We start from the raw sequence: 19,945 nt of genomic DNA, 5'->3' as shown, positions 1-19,945 counted from the left end.
CTCTAAGACATACAAAGTTGCTGGGAATACTTCTTCTGTGATGGAGACCCGAGTGGCAGAGTGGTCTAAAGCGCTCACAGTTACAAATCACTGACATTTCACCTCAGTCTGCACGGATTCCAGTCTCGGGTTTGGCCAGTGTGGGTATGTAAGAAAGCTTGCCAGTAGCTTCTCGTGGGTCGGTGGTTCTTTCCGGGTTCTTCCTCCACCATTAACAGTGGCCGCCATGATTAGCCTATCCAAGAACAGGCACAGAGTACACCAAAACTGAAATTTTAAAAATGGCGTTAAACCCTACAACAACAACTTCTGTGATGAAAACATTGTTTCTACTTTGTTCTGCACCTCCAGAATATATGCTTCCAAGAACAGGCACAGAGTACAACACAACTGAAATTTAACAAAAATGTATATTTTCATAAAATATCTATTTAAAGAGAAGTAAAATTTTCTGCAATGGTAAACATGAACAAACCGCCCAAAAGTCCACATGATATACATTTTAAATGCAGTTCCAAGGCATTAATTGTAAATATGCACACTTAGAAGAATAAATATAGCAAAGTCTATAAAACGTAAAACAAAAAAATTAAACATTTTCTCATTAATGTCAAGGGACAATACAGACACATCCTCTCACTATAGAGCCAGGGGACAATACATTCACATTCTCTCATTACTATCAGGGGACAATACATTCACATTCTCTCACCATAGAGCCAAGGGACAATACAGTCACATATCTCATTATAGGGTCAGGGGACAATACAGTCACATCACTCCCTATAGTGCCAGAGGACAATACAGTCACATTTTCTCATAAATGTCAAAGGACAATACAGTCACATCATCTCACCATAGTCCCAGGGGACAATACAGTCACACATCGCACTATAGGGTCAGGGGAAAATACAGTCACATCCCTCACTATAGAGCCCAGGGACAATTCAGTCACATTCTCTCATTACTATCAGGGGACAGTACAATCACATCTCACTATAGGGTCAGGGCAATACAGTCACATCCCCTTGCTATATGTATGTGGTCAGTGGAGGAATTATGTCCGAAAATGACCTCAATCCTATCCCAAGTTTTAAATTCGCTATATGCACACAAGGTGGGGAATTATGCATCATTACTCAGAATGGCCCCTGCCATATGTCAATGTTTATGATCTATATTTGTACACTAGAAGAGGAACTATGCATCATTTCTCATGCACTTTCAGCCAGGGAGAATCATATAACTCATGTATTTTCATTGTAAATATTAGGGCAAATGACGGCCTACCTCCATGTTCTACTATCCATTCCCCAGTGTCCAGAGAGATTTTGCAACAATGTTTATATACATCGATTCCCTCTGTACTTTTTTTCTCAGATATATTAACTTGCTTTCCAAGGAGGCGCTTGGTTAATGTTGTCTTTCCAACTCCAAACTGACCAACCACCATGACTCGTAGGTTGTAAACCTTCTCCTTTCCATCGCGCAAAGCCTTTTTGTACAGCTGAATGGATTTATCATCCATACGAAGAATCTCCATAGGAATGATATGGCCTGAAATCAGTCAATGCAAAGAACATATTGTTATGCACATTTGATTTAATTCGTATTTGCTTTAATTTATTTTTTTCGTTTGTTAGTTTTATTATTTTGTATTCCATTATTTTAATATAATTTTATTTACATGATTTGACATTTTTCAGAAATTCATTTTCCAGAAATTCAGTTCTGTTTTTAGCAAACACTAATGATAGAACTTTGTATCTTATGCTGGCTTAGTTTCTGACCTTGATTCATCAGTTGAAGTAAACAAACTTTTAAAACAATTCTTTCTTAAGCAAAATTGAGGCCATACTTGAAGTATGCGACAAATAACATGTAGTAATTATTCCCAATATGTGGTTTTAGTGGAAGCTTGACCTTCATCCAGGCATTTTGTTTTGTGAAGTAGCCAGATTTAATATTGATTTATTCTTGCCTTAACCCTGCATATGTTCAGATATTTTTGTTGTGACCAGTTTGAGTTTAGTTTTTAATCTTTCTTCAGATTATTTAGATTCTATGAGATTATTTTTCCCTAGAAATACTTATGCTCTAAATAATTTCTTGGACAAAGACAGTTATTGAAATTTACAGAATTCAAACACTGGAATATTATTTTCTGTCGTTCAACAAAGAACTGTTGACACATCAGTACAACACTGACCACATCATAGTCATCGCATTCCAAATGGATTTAAACATTATTTTTGAACTTAATTTCATTATAACATTTTATTACTAGGACATCTACATTTTAATTCTTGGATTATTTTTGGATTTGATTCTTGAAGCCATATATTATTTTTTCTAATGTTCACCTGGCTTCTAGGGAAATAAATTAGTTGTTAAATTTTACAAAGCTTGTTGTCTTCACTATTTTCTTGTTACGTTTTGTAAGAGCCGAAACTTAACGAAGAAATTGGGTGCTCATCCCTGGGATAGATGAATTTTGGCTAAAATATTTCAGAAAACTTTGAATTCCCCACGGTTTTGAAATTATTTTAAATCCCAGTTATTATAATTTTACATTTTTGTAATTTTTCGTGAAATCGGCAAGCTTTTTTACAGTGTCTTCAAAATCTTTATTTCAAATCCTGCCCAAGAACAATTAGAAATGAGGCAAATGCTTCCTTAGCGAAGCAAGGAATAGAAAATATTTGGTCCAGTATCGTGTAGACAAGAATATTTTGGGTAAAAGTGCATCAGTTTTGATCAATAAGTCTGTAGCAGACTCTGACATAAAGGTAAAAGACTTAGAATTAAATTACAGGAAGGAATTTGGAGTTTAGGAAGCTGTACCTTCAGAAAGATAAAGAAGAAAAATAAATGCAGTTGCTATTGGCAAAAGAGAAAGAACAAAGGCATTTACAAATGGAGAAAAGGAAAGATAAAGATAAATGCAATTGCAGAAAGAACAAATTAAGTTACAGGAGAGAGAAACACTGCAGTTTTGAAAGAAAAAGATGAAGAACAAATGCAGTTAGATAAGGAAGAAAGAGACACACAGACAGATGGAAATAAAAATGCAAAGAGAGAAGGACGAGAGGGAACATCAATTTAGAATAAAAGAAATGGAACTGGCAAGTAAAATGCACATTCCCATTTCACATACAAATTCAAGTTTGGATGGTACAAGGAAAGTAGGTTAGTGCCCTCTTTTAGAAAAGAAGATTTAGACAAATGGTTCCCTTATTTTAAAAAAGTTGCTGACAATTTGAAATGGCCAAAAATTTGGACTAAATTTTTACTGTATGCTTTTTGGCAAAGCCCAAGATATATATGCATCCCTGTCAGTACAGCAGAGTGCTGACTATGATTTGGTGAAGGAATGCATCTTAAAGGGTCATGAGTTAGTCCCTGATGCTTATCAGCAAAAATTCAGAAACTATAAAAAAGTTGGACAGACTCTTGTCGAATTTGCAAGAGAAAAACAGCAGTTATTTGACAGATGTTGCTTAGCCAAGAAAATTAATCAAGATTATGAAAGCTTCATACAACTTGTATTACTTGAAGAGTTTAAGAATTGTATTTTATACTAACATTACAACTTGTTTTGATGAACAAAAGGTTGAAACCTTGGAAAATCCCGCTAAATGACGAGTATTCATTAGCTCATAAAGTGTCTTTGGTAAATAAGACTTCCAATCAGCAATCTTCTGTCAGGAAAGTATTTCAGCCTAACACAAACCATTATAAATCTCAGTCTGGCACAACTTCTAAAAATCAAGCTTCAGATAAGCTTGATCAAAGATTCTTGACTCTTCCTACGTGCACTTGTTGTAAGAAGAAGGACACGTTATTTCTGATTGCTACAAATTGAAAAATAAGTATCTGAATCAAGACAGACCTACTCTGAATGCTCTTATTTCTTAGAGGCATGGTCACGGTCATGTATTGAAAGCAATACATGTGTTGGGTCTAATAAACCCCAGTCTTATTTTATTATGGAGAATTATGAACCATTCCATTCTAATGGTTCTATATCACTCTTGGGTGTTTCAGCCAATCCCATCCCTATTAAAATTTTAAGGGACACAGGAGCTTCTCAGTTTTGTATTGTTAGGTACTTCGCCTTTTTCTGAGAAGTCTTCTTATAATGAAATAATTCTTATTCTGGGAGTAGAGTACGGCTTTATTAATGTTCCTTTCCACTGTGTACATTTGTCATCAGACTTAGTCTAAGGACCCTTGACAGTCGAACAGTGTATACTTTACCCATTGGGGGCATTCATTTATATCCAGTCAACTACTTAGCTGGATATAAGGTTGTGGCTAATTCATTTGTAACTGACAAGCCTTCCTTGGATCAAAACGTCGATTTTATTGAAAACGAATTCCCTAATTTATATCCAGCTTGTGCAGCTACAAGAGCTATGGCAAAGAAAGCTCTTGAGAATGATGTTGATCAGGAAAGTATTCCTTTAGCTGACACAGGTAGTGATCAGACTTTTGATGAGGTCACTTTGAAAATTGTGAAAGCTACGTTAAATTATCCAAATCAGAAGTCTTGGTGCTTCATGTCGTTTGCCATGTAAAATAAACTATTCCCTAAGTCTTGTTTTTTTATGCTGTTGATATGTATAGAATACCAATTCCCTAAACAAGTCTTGTTATTTCATGATGTTGCTACGTGTATGCCACTTCCCTACCCAAGTCTTATTATTTCATGTTTGGTGTTTAATTAGATTAGTCACCTCTCTAACTGGTACAACCATTATGATGTGTATATAATGATAATAGAGCAGGGGTATGGGCATAATATAAAATACAGTATGACAATTTATCAAGGAATAATCCTCCGATAATGGAGCAGGGGTATGGGCATAATGTAAAATACAGTATGACAATTTATCATGGAAGAATCATGTCATCATGTATTGCCAAGTCACACACACACACTTTCAAACATTATTATCATACAGGTTAGAGAATGTTTGAATTCATACTCTATGGGGATTATGGCACTCATTGCCTTGCTTGCATGCATGAGCCTATGTTACCCTCGACAATCGACACATCACTATAATATGTTCTACAATGTCACTTGCATATGAAATGATGATTAGAGGACATATCGACCTAGTAATTAATTCCCATCTAAGTACAGTCACTACAGACACCAGTGACATAAATCAAAATATATAGAGGTTATTATCTTTTTTATGAAGAAATAATATTATCCTACAATTTAGAGAGTTTTGTATGCAACAAACAGAGTGGAATATGCTATTCCTGGATCCTACAAAATAATACTTGATAACATGAAGCAAATGTCTCTATATCATGTAAGTTATAGAATTTTCAATGTTTCAAACTGGATGGTAACATCTCTTCCTATTTGAAAATGCACCAACAAACATTCTACTATAGGATCCAGGTACTGTATAATTCTCTCTCTCTCTCAGTACATTTGTTTTTCTACAAACAGGAATACCAAATACCGAAATGATGGATGTCAACACATTTGCAAATGTCTTTATTATCAGTTTAAATTTCATATGATGGTCATTTGCAATAACCAATATTTGTGTACAGCAGTATGTCATTATTTATTGTTGTTGTTGGGTTTAATGCCATCTGTTTAGCACAATATAGCCTATACATAATGGCCAGTATAAATGGCGGAGGAAAAACCCGGGAAACCCCCAGAAAGAATCACTGACTCACGAGAAGATAGTGACAAGCATTCTCACATACCCACATTGGCCAAACCTGAGACTCGAACCCACGCAGACAAAGGTGAGATGGCAATGATCCGTAATGGTAAGTGCTTTAGACCACTTGGCCACTCTGGGCCCCACCATTTATCATAGGAATGTACAAAATATAAACAAACCGTTACGATTCATTGCAGCCTAAATCTACAGAGTCCAGCATGTGTGCCTGTAATAACGTTTGTAGTTACCATTACCTTGTTTGTCATCTTCAGATTCCCTAAGGACCAGTCCAGATGTTGGCAATTCTGTCGCTACACTTGACTGCCCTTGATTTACCTAGACAAATGGAAGAAATACTTGGTTAAACATGGCAAAACCTAATGAACAAAATAACCATGATATGTGATACAGTATTGGAGTCAGCATCAATAATTTCAATTTTGCTCATATAAATGACTTGAGTCACAGGCATTTATGAGGAAACACAATAGAGCATTACTGTACTATAATTGGGAAAATCAGTCCATGGCATTTACCTCTGCATATTTCAAGACTGAATTAAAGTAAACTGGCTCATTTGCACACAAAATGACACTGTTCTATAATTGCAAATCAGTGTTAAAATTTTTTTAAATTTGAGTTTGAGATTTAAATACTTAGGGTAGTCAGGGTAGTTTTATGTTTTTGCTTCATCGAAGACAAGTTTTTTAAAATGGCGTATCAAATGTTGTACATTGTTCTGGTTTGGGGGTATCTTAGAAATAAACTTGCGGAAGGTAAAAAAAAAATTCAGTGTTGAATCGGTTTAGATGAATAGAATAATGACAGACCTTTATGCATGTGCACAGTGACTAATACGCTTGTGAAATTGCCCCAAAATGGCAGACCTTTATTTGTGTGTACATTAAATGAGTGTGAGTTTCAAATGATTCAGGTGTGAAAGTACCACAACAATGTCATGGTCCAGATATGGCACATGTCACCAAAGATACTAATATGTGCCAACAACTGTCTTCATCGTGACCATCATAATCATACAAATTACTATTGTAGCGACACTAACTAAAAGGGACATAACTATCAATTGTGCTTGAAATTGTTTTCCCTCGATGTGTACTTTTAACCTACACCTGGGTCATCTCATGTTTTTTTTCCATATCATGTGCAGCAGTGACATAGCCGAGTTTCAGAAGCATGGTATGAAAGTTTATGAGAAATCTATCAAGTAATATTTCTGCTCCTTACACAACGACTGGTGATAAATTCAATGTATCAATACTCAGCAAATGCAATGTAGTAATTTTATTTTAGTGGGGTTTGGAATTGCTTTTCACTTTTATGACATTATAATTATTTTAAACATAAGCATATTCATCAGGAAAATCCGGGCATAATGCATACAGGGTAGTTTCTGTTATCATAAATATTAGTTTAATTACAGAAACAGAAGCTGTCTCCATTAAGTAAAAATGAGTGGGGCTTTTTGTACCATAACATCGCATAAAATTTTATCACATTATTAATTTAACACTGATATTCATGAACAAAGGCGCCTTTTACAACCCTATATTGTACTATGTACCTAGTAGGCAGCCGTCATACTGAAATACGTGTTCTCCAATTTAATGCTTATACACATGATATACCGTTATGTCTCTATGCGTCCTCCAGTCAGCTGATTTTAGTCACACATTTTTATTGTAGTAGTGCTCAGATATTTTGGGTCTCGAGATCACCCCTAATAAATCTAAATGCTCCTCCCCTTTTGCCTGTTTTTTACAACAATGCAAGAGTGTCAGATAAAAGTACCTGCTCAAGCAGTCAAAGACTGCATCCATATATTCGGGTAAGGTTGTCATTACAGACGTTGTCTCCGGTTATTGTATGAATTTCGCTTTTTTTCAAATAACAGGATTTGTAATCAACTCGCAAGGTCACCAACAGCAAGGTCGTTTTGGATTGGCTGACGGATTGGAATGCACACAATTTCATACTTCGTTTACCACAATATTTGCACATGCTTGCTATCTAGCTAATCAGTCTTTCAAAATTTCCCCCAACGACCTGTAAATAACTCTTCAACCCCAATGCTGCTTGTATGCAGTGTCAACAAAACCTGTTGACTTCCCAGTGACGTAGGCATATGTACAATCTGTCCTGTATTGTTGTCATTTGTTAGTCTCGAGAGACGATGGAACTGTGCCCATGAGTGATGTCCCGGTTTGTAGTTGTGCAGCGTCTGCTGTGGCTATGTAGTCAAAGACCGGAGTGGCAGTCCTTGATACACTTGACAAATAATACACTACTTGAATATACCTAGTGCCTCGTAGATGTATACCCCATTACCGGTATGTTAACTAAAGGTTGATAGGTTAACAGCTAAAAACATTACACATCTTTCATTATAATAACCAATGAGAGGGTTGTTTACTCAATATTTTGATAAAAGCCTGAAACATAATATGTTAAATTTAGACACACTGGAAAGGACGAGGATGCCATAAGCCCAATTACACAATGGAGTGATGAAATCGCTGTGTCGTGAATGCAGCAGATATCCAACAACCCCATTGCCTGGACTGCATCCATATATTTTCGGACCCCAGATATACCAGAAATCATGACCAGAGAGAGATTTGACAAAGGTAGGCAGATATTTTCGTCCTAATGACAGAAGTGTCAACCCACCTAGAGGCCAACCAGAACAGGACAAAATTTGCCACATAAAGCTTTTCTATCACACAATCCTGGAGAATAACTTGAAGGTTATGACCCTTCAAAAAATCAGTCAATGAAGGAATGATTGTGTGTAAAGGAAGAATATCATTCAAACAATACCTGCTGGAAAAACCCAAAAAAATTCAGCATTACGGTCTGGGATAGAACCCATCCCAAAACCAGCTATGTCTACGAAATGTATGTATATGTTGATAAACCTAATTGTTCATAGAAAGGGAAAATAATTGTATTATGAACAAGAGTAGTGAAAGACCTTACAATAAAAATAAAAAATAATGTGTGTGTGGACAACTTGTTTTCAAGTCTTCTGTTATCTGAAGATTTACTTCAGGATAGACTAAGGGTGGCCTAGTGGTTAGAGCATCCGCCTTGGATGTGGGAAGTCCTAGGTTCGATCGACAGCTGAGTCATACCAAAAACTTACTAAAATGGTACTAACAGCTGCCTTGCTTGGCGCTCAGCATTAAGATGTTAGTGTTAGGACTGTTCAGAATGGTGTCAGGATAATGTGATTGGTTGGGACATCATGCTACATGTCTGTGCCATGATGCCCCAGTGCTAGACATCAATATAAACAGCCACACTGCAGACATCGTATCCATATGACTGACATTTTTTTAAAGCTACGTTAAAAATCCAAATCACACACACGCAATGTTGTGGCATAGTCTCAAAAATAAAAAAGGAATGTAAGAAACTTAAACAAAAACTGGCTTGAAAAGCAAGGGGGACATAAACATTAAGCAAAACTGAAGATGGTCTGATCTGCATTGAAAGACAACAAAAAAAAAACCTGCCCATATATTGTTGAATGGCATGGATCCCATATTGTACCATTCTCCACTACTGTTATGTAATTATAGTGCATTTCATTCCTATTTGATGATGGATTTATTTTGTGGAATATTCAAATTGTATTGTTTGTTATATTTTCACCATGAATATATGTTATGTATAAATTTAGTTTGGACTTTACCATGTCCAAATTAAAAGTTCCATGTATACTTGACCAGTCACTTTAATTTGTTCCTATTAGTGTGGGTTCAATATTAAGATCATTATCAATCAAGTTAAACATGTTTATTTGGTTCTGGGTCTGGGACATTGTTATTTCCCCATGAAGAACCTGAAGGACCTCGTGTTTTTCACATTCTTTAGTATAACATATTTTAGTACTGGATTGTATATGTTTACTCCTTAGAATTGTATATGCAAAGAATCATATCAATTCATCTTAGAATACCAAGTTAAAATAGCACACAAGAAAAATAAAAAAATAAAGGGACAATAAATAATAACAGTAAAAATGTAAATAATAAAAACACATGCATTAACACTGTGCAACACATATTTTTAAATTAAAAGTATCTCTATATTGGAAAGCCTAAGACAAGATTTGATTTGGGCAACCCCATCCCCTAAAAGAACAAAAGAGTAAAGAATGTACAACAAATGCAATACCACAAACACACATCATGGGGACAAAAGTAACAAAACTTAACAGACCTTTCGGCAAAACGTCACTTATTGATTTAAAAGGGAAAACGATAAGGATGCCAGCCAAACGGGATCATACATGAACGAAAATAAGCATGAACCTAGAAGTCTATGCAGATTAGCCATATAACAAAAGATAAGGAAACCAACATAAAACAAAGAAAAATCTAGATTCAAAATTATGTTTTCCAAAGTGTTTTTACTTTTTCAGATACAATACCCAATCATCAAATAATGGACAGGGATAAACATACATAAAAGCCTTTAGTTTTAGAAAACACCAGGATAGCATCACTAAAGCTTTAAGTGTTCGGATGGGGATGTGTGTTGCCGAGAGCTAAGGAGCTAACAGAGCTAAAATCTGAAAAGGAAATTTCATCTACAAAATTTCATAATAATTCAGTTTTGGAAACTCCCAATTTCTCATTACTAAAGTAGATGAGCTCTTCATGTGAATTTCGAGTTAGGTATTTGGTACTTTAAACTACTTAGGTACAAAATTATCTCAGATTATTAACTATTTACAAATAGGCCAATTTTGTTGTATGAAATACGAATCCATGAAACATTTAGAAACTGTAGCGATATACCTGATACGTTATTATACATAACATCTAACAGTTCTCATTTGTATTATTAGTATTATTTACCACTATGTTAGCCTAGGGGTTAGAGCATCCACCTCGGATGCAGGAGGTCGTGGGTTTGCACCCTGGCCAAGTTATACCAAAGACGAATACAAATAAGGTACTAATAGCTGCCTTGATAGGTGCTCATCATTAAGAGTTAGTGTTAAGATTGTTCAGCCTGGTTTCAAGATATTGTGCCTGCTATGAATGTTATGCTACACTTCTATGGCATGATGTCCCAGTGCCAGACATTAGTATAAACTGCAACACTGCAGACATCGAAGTGATATGACTGCAAAATTGTTAAAGCTACATTAAAAATCAAAATCACACACAGACATTATTATCAATTATTTACTTATTTATTACTATTATTATTATGATATATATATGTTTAGCTTAATCGCTTGTCTGTTAATTTTTTTAATTCATTTATATTTTATTGTAATGTAACATTGTTTACTGAACGTGACCTTGTCCAATACTGAGTTCAGTTCTGTTTGATCTGATTGGCTTTGTTTTTAAAGGTTTTTATTTATTTTAGGTAAACCACTAATAATAGCTTCATGATATTCTATGTGTGTGAGCTCATTGACCAAATTTTTATTCACATAAGAAGGCATAAACATGTTTATCAGGGCAAGAATTTGGAGATCCCCAAGTGAATTTAATCGGTTATTGTGTTGTAAGTAAACAAAGATCATCCTAGTAAGTTATTTTCCATTAGGTGATAGTTGTTTGTAGAAAACGCTAATATGACCTGAGGTCAAGCAGAGAACTTATTATCTTGAGATTGACAATTGTACTAGTTGTGCTTTAACAGCTCTCCTAGCAGAACCGATCCATGCTGGGCGAGTAGCACTACCTTGCTCCCTCCAAATCATCCTCAACAAGATCTGGCAAACAGGAGTATGGTCATCGCTGTGGTCCCAATCACTAGTCATCACCCTGCCCAGGAAAGGCAACATGCACAACAGTGTCAAAACCACAGTCAGTCTTATAAGCCATACATGCAAAGTCATGCTGAGGATACTGCTGAACAGACTAAAACCACGGGCTGAAACGATCATTACCGATAGGCAGGAAGGTTTCAGAGCAGTGCGCAGCACAACAGAGCAGATCTTCAACCTCATGATATTGTGTGAGAAGTACCTCCAGCACCAGCAAAATCTGTACCTTGTCTTTGTGGATTTCAAGAAAGCATTTGACAGGGTAGCCTTGTGGGCGACCATGAGACTGTACAACATCAATGCCAACCTCATCACAGTAATCGAGTACCTCCATGAAAAGACCACCAGTGCAGTATGATTCAACGGCATCATAGAAGACTGGTTCAGAATGAAAGTCGGAGTCAAACAAGATTGTCAGCTTTCTCCCACACTATTCAACATCTTTCTGGAGAGAATCATGGCTGACACACTTGAAAAGCATGAAGGGAGTGTCAGCATCAGTGGCAGAACAGTCACTAACGTACGTTTTGCCGACGACATTAATGGACTAGCAGGAAAGGAGCAAGAAATAGCTAGCTTAGTAGAGAGCACGACAAAACCCCTGCAGCCTATGGCATATAAATTAGTGCAGAGAAGACCAAAATGATGACAAGTAACATCAAGGACACCAGCACTAACGTAATAGTCCAAGGTACGAAGCTATAACCAGTCCAAATCTTCAGTTATTTGTGTAACATATGAAGGATTGAAGCCTGAGGTACTCTCCAGGAGTGCACAGACAACAGCAGCGCTGATAAAACTGAAGTCCATCTAGAACGACAGGAACATCGCACTCAGTTCAAGGGTCAGACGTATGCACTCCTGGTGATCTCCATATTTCTCTATATCTACGAGTCATGGTCCATAATATCTGACTTAGAGGAAAGGATACAGGCCACAGAGATGAGATGTTTCTGAAAGACCTTCGGTGTCACATACATATACTGTGTCACCAATGAAGAAATACGACAAAGGATCAGACAAGCCACTGGGCCTCACAATGACCTCCTGATCACGGTGTGAAAACGTAAACTGCAGTGGTATGAGCATGTCTCACAATCATCGGGACTTCCTAAGACAATCCCGCAAGGCACTGTACAAGGAAGAAGATTAAGAGAGGCAGGCAAAGAAAGAGGTCTGATGCTATAATTGAAGAGTGTTCAGGCTTGACATTGAGTGACTCACTGAGAAGGACATACAATCAAGAGGAATGGAGGAAGCTGGTTGTTTGGTTATGTGCAGTGCCCCAACAGTCCAACAGACTAAACAACTGATGATGATGCTTTAACATCTAACACTGTAAGTTGTGTTATGTTGTGACAAGTGAGAGCTGAATTTTATTTTCGTCAAATTATTGAATTCAAGTGATTATTTTCACTGGAACTATTAAAGTGACCTGATAAAATTCTGGGATAAAGACATTCACTGGATTTTATACTGAATTCAAACTTGGAAGAATATTTCAGGGATTTAGCAAGAGACTGTTGACACATTACTTTGCTGACTATAAGAGCCATCATCACCTTTCATTTTCAATATCATTGGGACTTGAACTCAGTTTTATTCAGGACTTTTATTACTAGGACTTGTGTTTCTAATTCTTGGTTTAGTGTTGGATCTAATTTGCAATACCGTAAGTTCTTTTTTCTCATTTTTCACTTTGTATTCTATGGAAATAAATTATTTGTTAAATTTTACAAAGCTTTTTGTTTTCACTCATTTCTGTTACATTTTTTAAAAGCATAGGCTCATAACAGACAATTGGGTGCTCATCCTTGGGATACAAACTTTACTAAAATATTTCAGAAAACTTTGTTTTTAAAATTTATATTCCCCATGTGTTTGGAAATTTTTAAATCCCAGGCATTTCACAATTTAAAAATCTTTAGTGAAATCAGCAAGCTTTTTACAATGTCATCAAATTTAGAGATTTTGATTTCAAATCCAACTCAGCAGTTGTTTAGGAAAAAGATAAAAAGCTTCAACTTGACAGAAAGTATAATCTTTCTGAGGCAAAGCTTCTTTAACGAAGTAAAAAAAAAATTGGGTTCAATATTTGATGGAAAAGTGATTTGGTTTCAATCAGTAATGAAAATTAAGATACAAAATGGAATTAGAGTTAAGAAAGCTTGAACTTCAGAAAGACAAAAGTGCTCTTACAAAATTCTTGGATAAATTAATTCACTGGAAATTATACTGAATTCAAAACCTGGAATACTAGTTCTTTGATTCAGCAAGAGAATGTTGAAATATCAGCACTTTGCTGGCTATAACAGACAGCATCGCCTACTAATTTTGATTTAAACAGGAACTGAACTCCGTTTCATTCAGGACTTTTATTACTGGGACTTGATTTTTTAATCCTTGGATTATTTTTTGATTTAATTCGCACTTCCATACGTTTATTTTTCACGTTTGTTACTTGTATCCAAGGAAAATAATGTATTTGTTACATTTTACAAAGCTTGTTGTTTTCACTCTTTTATGTTACTTACTTTAAGCGCATGGACTAGTAACACTGATCATTAGCATGGAATTATATTTCTGTATTTATGACTGAACTCTTCATGACAAAATTGTAGAGTCAGTTTTGTAGCTTGAAGTTCTGGAAAGTCTAAAAATCCTTAATAATTTTCAAGATCAGAGAGGTTATAATACAAAAACATATTGGAGTTTTGTTTCAAATTGCCATTCAGATGAAAAACAAATGTCATTCAAACAACTGCTGCTTTTCAGACCCAAAGTTACTTACAGGAAACCAAAATAATATCATTTGAGAACCATGCTGGATTTAAAATTTTCACCAGTTTTATTTATAACCAACTAAATATTATAAGACATCTTTTAGTGTAAACCGATGTCAATGTTACTTTCAATTAAGGAGTGTGTGTGATTTGGATTTCAAACATAGTTTTAACACTTTGTCAGTCATAACGCTATGATGTCTGCAGTGTGACAATTCATAGTGAAGTCTAGCACGGGGGCATCATATCCCAGTCATGTAGCTTGATGTTCCACCTAGTTACATTATCCTCACACCAAGCTGACAAGTCCTAGCACTAAATTCTTAATGCTGAAAGCCAAGCGAGGTAGCTGTTAGTACCATTTGTGTAAGTATTTGGTATGACTCGGCCAGGGATCAAACACACGACCTCCCGCATGCGAGGCGGATACTCTAACCACTAGGCCACCGGTGCGGTCACAATTAATGAATATAAAGATTTTGAAGATGGCTGTCTAGGCAGCCATATTGGATGTCTACTCTGTTTCACTTTAGTTTAGAACCAAACATTCATCGTAAGAGGTCTTGAAGTGTCTTCGAGTCTCGGGCTCGGCCAATGTGGATATGTGAGAAAGCTTGCTGGTAGCTTCGTGTGGATCGGTGGTGCTTTCCAGAAGTTTCCTCCACCATTAATACTGGCCCCCATCTATAGCCTATTTTGTACTGATAAATGGCGTTAAACCCTATAACAACAACAATTGAAAATCCCAAGTTGATAATTTTGATCCATTCATGAAGAGTAGAAATACAATTTTCAAAATGGCCACCCAGCTATATTGGTTGTCATTACTGACTAAATGGTGGTATTGTGTATGTATGCAATGTATTTTAGCATTTACAATACAAATTACAATGCTTTTAACTCGGCTTTGAAGTCCTAAGTTTGTTTCAGTGACTTTAAACAATGTATCATTCCACTAATACTTGACTCCATTTGTTGGTTACAAGACTTCAGTCATTACACAGACTTGGCAAAATTACTAAGCCATGTCTAAATACAATATTGTACATGGTTTATTGGCTAAATTAGTAAACCATGTCTAAATACAATGTTGTACATGTTGTATTGGCCAAATTACTAAGCCATGTCTAAATACTATGTTGTACATGTTTTATTGGCTAAATTACTAAACCATGTCTAAATACAATTTTGTACATGTTTTATTGGCTAAATTACTAAGTCATGTCTAAATACAATTGTGTACATGTTTTATTGGCTTAATTATTAAGCCGTGTCTAAATACAATTTTGTACATGTTTTATTGGCTAAAACGGTATGCAAACTTCTCAGAAAGGATGATCTGATTAAGGATCATATCTTTTTGTACACTAGCAACTTTAGCTAACAACAATGTAATATTTGCTTGATATAATGCAAAATGTCTTGTAGTACATGCCATGCAGTCTAGAACAGCACTGTGAAGTTGCCTCCGTACGGGGATAAAATAAACTCTTACCGTACTTTCAACCTGACAATTAGTAATACTAAACTCGCGTGATGACTTAAAATGCCGAAACCAGCAGTTATTAGGATTCATTCTTGAGCTGTGAACAATTAGCTGCGTGTGTTTAGTGTGGTCCTCTTATCAATGGTATCACTATCATACATGTCTGTACACATTAAACATGCGTTCAATTACTTTTGTCAATTACAATTAGGATATGCTTGCAGGTGTCAGTCACAATTACAAGTTCAACTGCTCAAAGTAATGATGGTTCAAATACAATTACACCATATTGGTGATGTTCAATTACAATTAAATTATTTGTAATTGAACTAAATTCTGAATCCCAAATTATGGTAAGTAAAACCTGGCAGTCATGATAAATATGTATTTTCTTCTCAATTTTTATAATTTGTTTGGATTTAAAAAAGATATTTAATCATGTTTATGTAATTGACTTGTAATTCAGCAATTACACAATTCTAGATCTTAATTACAACTATAGTTTAACCATATAGTCAGCATTTAGGATGCCTACAGCAGTGTTATGTGGGGATGGGTGGGTTAGCCGTCTCTACGTGATGAGAATGTTTTTCAGAACAATCAGTAATGAAATTCGTTGGCAGTGAATGCATCCAACTATAGTGTTATAAATACCCATATCTGATATATATTTCTTGTTTTGTTTATTGTTTTGAGCTACGGTTGGTAATTGTTTTCCTCGGTGCTACGTCTTTGTCAAATGCGATGTTTAACCTTAGTCTAATGCGGTGATCTTGCTTGGGTTCACTTCCGGGTCATCACTAAATTTTTGTAGAAGGCTTTACTTTGGTATTTCTAAACAAAGAAATTGTGCTCCATGTGAGGTAATTATTATTTAATGAATATTTACTAAATTTTTCGTATTTGCTTAAATTCCGTTGTAGAGGTAAGATTTTTCGCGGTGGTTTTTCGCAGAATTGTGTATGAATTCCGAATTTTGTATGCCTTACGGGATTTCGTAGGTGTTGCGTTATTGAGTTAAAACATAAAATGAGCCGCCGTGTTCTAACCATAACTTTAATGCCAATGACTACTTTGAGGTCTTAACACAGAGTGCTATCGAAGTGCCTGTACATTTTACAAGTGGAGTCATGGCTCATGCACAGAAGGTTATGATTGGTCAATTACACATGTATAATGTTACAGTAGGGTATATAAGTTTAAAGCTTCGCTGAATTTGGAGGATGGTCTGACATTTATCTTAAGGAAGCATCCCCATTTTAGATCAGAAAGGAAAACTTACAGCTAAATATATTAACTTTACTAGCATTTCAATGTGTACCCAATACAACTGATTTGATTATAGTCTATTTCAGATAAGGTAAAGTAAAGTAACAAGTAAACGCACTGAATGTAAACTATTTCTCGAATACGTTACCGACGGGAATGGACACTTTGATTCAAATCCATCGATATGAATTTAGGTCTCTAAGATTTAGCATTAGAATAAAAGTGCACCTATGGTAGAGCAGCAGGGGAGTTCTACAGACCATTGGTTCCAGACCAAATAAGCCTTCCTACGAGAACATTTCCCGTAGAAGCCTCGGATTTAAAAAATAAGCCTTCCCACGAAAATTAATTTGCGTAAATTCACTCCCGACTGCAATTTTTTGTGTGCAAATTCAATGATTCCGGACAAAGATTTTAGGGGGGGGGGAAATTTATTCTGGTGTCGTTTTTGCACAAAGGATTTGGCTGCAGATACTAATTTTATCTCGCATTAAAACAATATAGTTGAAAATAAGATGAGTCGAAAAGTTAGTAGAGTTGGAGAACCTCATTCTGCTAGATTAGCGCGAGAACAATTAGCGGCAGTAAAGAAGCTTATTCCGACAAAACGATTATTTAAGAAAAAGGTTCGTGAGTACGATGATTCTCAATATCATATTGGTGAGATATCATCGAAATGGTTGAGTCCAGTTACCGGAGTAATTGAGCAGTTTGCATATGGTGATAAAAAGAAGGATGAGGAATTAAGGAAGCTCGGGGTTATTCCTATGACGAGAGATATCGAGCAACATACCCGAGTGGTTCCGGGTAAACTTGAGCAAATTCGACGCGAACAAGAACAAACACGAATACAAGCGCAAGAACTAGCAGAAACACAAGCGCAACAAGAAAAATTGCCGCAAGAACAACCTCAAAGTGAAAAAATAAAAATTTCGGGTTCCGATAAATTTACCGATGAGACTATCGCAAGAATAAAATCAATGAATCCGGATGAGGTTGTAAAATTTGTTGTGGAAAATTTTGAGAAAGACAGACGAAAAAAACTGATGAAACCGGGTCAATCCGAGAGAGTAACATACACAAATTGGATAAGGTGGGTATATTATGCATACAAGGGCGTCAAAGTAATTAAATTTAATGATCCAGAATATACTAAATTTATTCTTTTGGTAGGTAATTATGAAAAGATATACAAATCTAAACCATTATCGCTACCTTTGCCTTCATTTCACAAAGTTGAAACTGAACCAGAAGAATTTGAACCCAAATTTCCAGAAATTAGACAAAAAAGAATCATGCCATCAAGATATTTTACCCGTGTTGCTCTTGAAAAATTTAGTGACCAAGATGAATTAATTCGAATCGCAAGGTTTGGTTTTATAGAACCAGAAAATTATTTGAAAACAAAACATCGTGATTTAAAAATGTCAAGGGAACAATGGATACCTACTGTGTATTTTGCTTCTGTGGGAAAACCTATTGATATCGAAGATCCTGATTACAAAATTTTTACAAGAGAAATAAGACGATTAGATCAGGAAGAAATATTAAAACCGCCCGAAGAACTTGAAGATGAACCTGAAGAACCAAAGATAGGAAGCGGATATACCGTTTGTCCCGACAGTGTTGTCAACGACGTATCTCGCCTCGAGGTATTAATCGGAGGAAAACGAGCTGGAAATAACTCTCGCGAAGTAATCAACGAAGCCTCGGATATTTGTCAGCGATTATTCCGCGGTGGCGTCATTAACTCTCACATTTACAAGGAACTCGTCGATGAACTCATCGATTAAAACAATACAATTGAAATAACATGATCGTTCACAAATATCAACGCAGGCCTAGACAGGTCCGCGTAGTAAACTCTAGATTACCCGTATACAGATATATCCACGGTAACGGACTCGGTGATATTGTTGGAAGTCTCGTTACGCGAGTAATACCTAAAATCGGACCAATAATTAAGCAAATTGGCTTAAAAGCAATAGGAAATATCGGCAAAAGCGCTGCCATTTCTGGTATCAAAAAAATAGCTAGTAAAGGCTACGATTTTGTCAGAGAAAAAATATCAAATTTAATACGAAAAAGAGAGCCGGTTAAATTACCTATCACCAGCGAAATGCCACCCGAAATCGGCAAGGTAATAAACGAAGCAGCAAATAAAAAAATAAACGACCTAGCGCAGGAAGTTGCTGACACAAACCTCGCACATGAAGTTGCAAAGAAAATTACTAACACAAATCTAGCAAAGAAAATTACTAAGGCAAATCTAGCAAATGAAATTGCTAAGACAAATCTAGCAAATGAAATTGCAAATACAAGCTTCGTTTCAGGTAGCGGTCTTCGTTTTAGATGATATTCTTAATAATAAATGTTCGCACAAGTGTCAAATGAAGTGTTCGACATGGACGAGCCTGTAGGCAGAGACACATCCGTGCGAGATTTCCAGTATTTCTCATACGATGCGGTTGAACCAAATACACCTAATCGCTTGGAAATTCAAGTCCACGATACAACAAGATATTTTCTTCCATCTGAGGCATATATCGAAGTTGTTGGGAGAATTGTAAAGGAAGATAATACCAACTACGATCTAGATTTTAAAGTTGGATTTGTCAACAACGGCATCATGGCATTATTCAAGAGCGCCACTTACATGATCGATGGAAGAGAGATCGAATAAATTACTGACAATGTTGATATAGCAACAACGATAATAGGACTAGCGAGATACTCGGATGATTTTACTAGTTCAGCCGGTCCTAGTATGATGTTCGCTAAAGATAATTCTAATAACGCTGATCATGTCCAATATAACATCGGTATACCGAGAAATGCCGCTGATAATGCCAACGCCACCAACGTCGCTGTAATGCTCGGTATCAATCCC

The 19,945-nt window shown here is 35.9% G+C and overlaps 1 protein-coding gene across 1 annotated transcript in view; it reads right to left on the bottom strand.

The window, feature by feature from the left end:
* The window catches only part of LOC149789709 (uncharacterized), a 124,319-nt gene that overhangs the window by 35,551 nt on the left and 68,823 nt on the right, over positions 1-19,945 (bottom strand). Inside the window, exons 5-6 of the mRNA XM_089971708.1 lie at positions 5,957-6,038; positions 1,291-1,557 (exon numbers count right to left, since the gene is read on the bottom strand). Coding sequence (XP_089827834.1) covers positions 1,291-1,557; positions 5,957-6,038 — 349 coding nt within the window. The remainder of the gene's footprint in view (positions 1-1,290; positions 1,558-5,956; positions 6,039-19,945) is intronic.

This window comes from Sinohyriopsis cumingii, chromosome 10 (genome assembly GCF_028554795.1).
Source record: "Sinohyriopsis cumingii isolate HCF-2022 chromosome 10, ASM2855479v2, whole genome shotgun sequence".
NCBI lineage: Eukaryota > Metazoa > Mollusca > Bivalvia > Unionida > Unionidae > Sinohyriopsis > Sinohyriopsis cumingii.
Note: the sequence above shows the minus strand (reverse complement) of the source record. Positions and strands in the feature narration are given on the sequence as shown.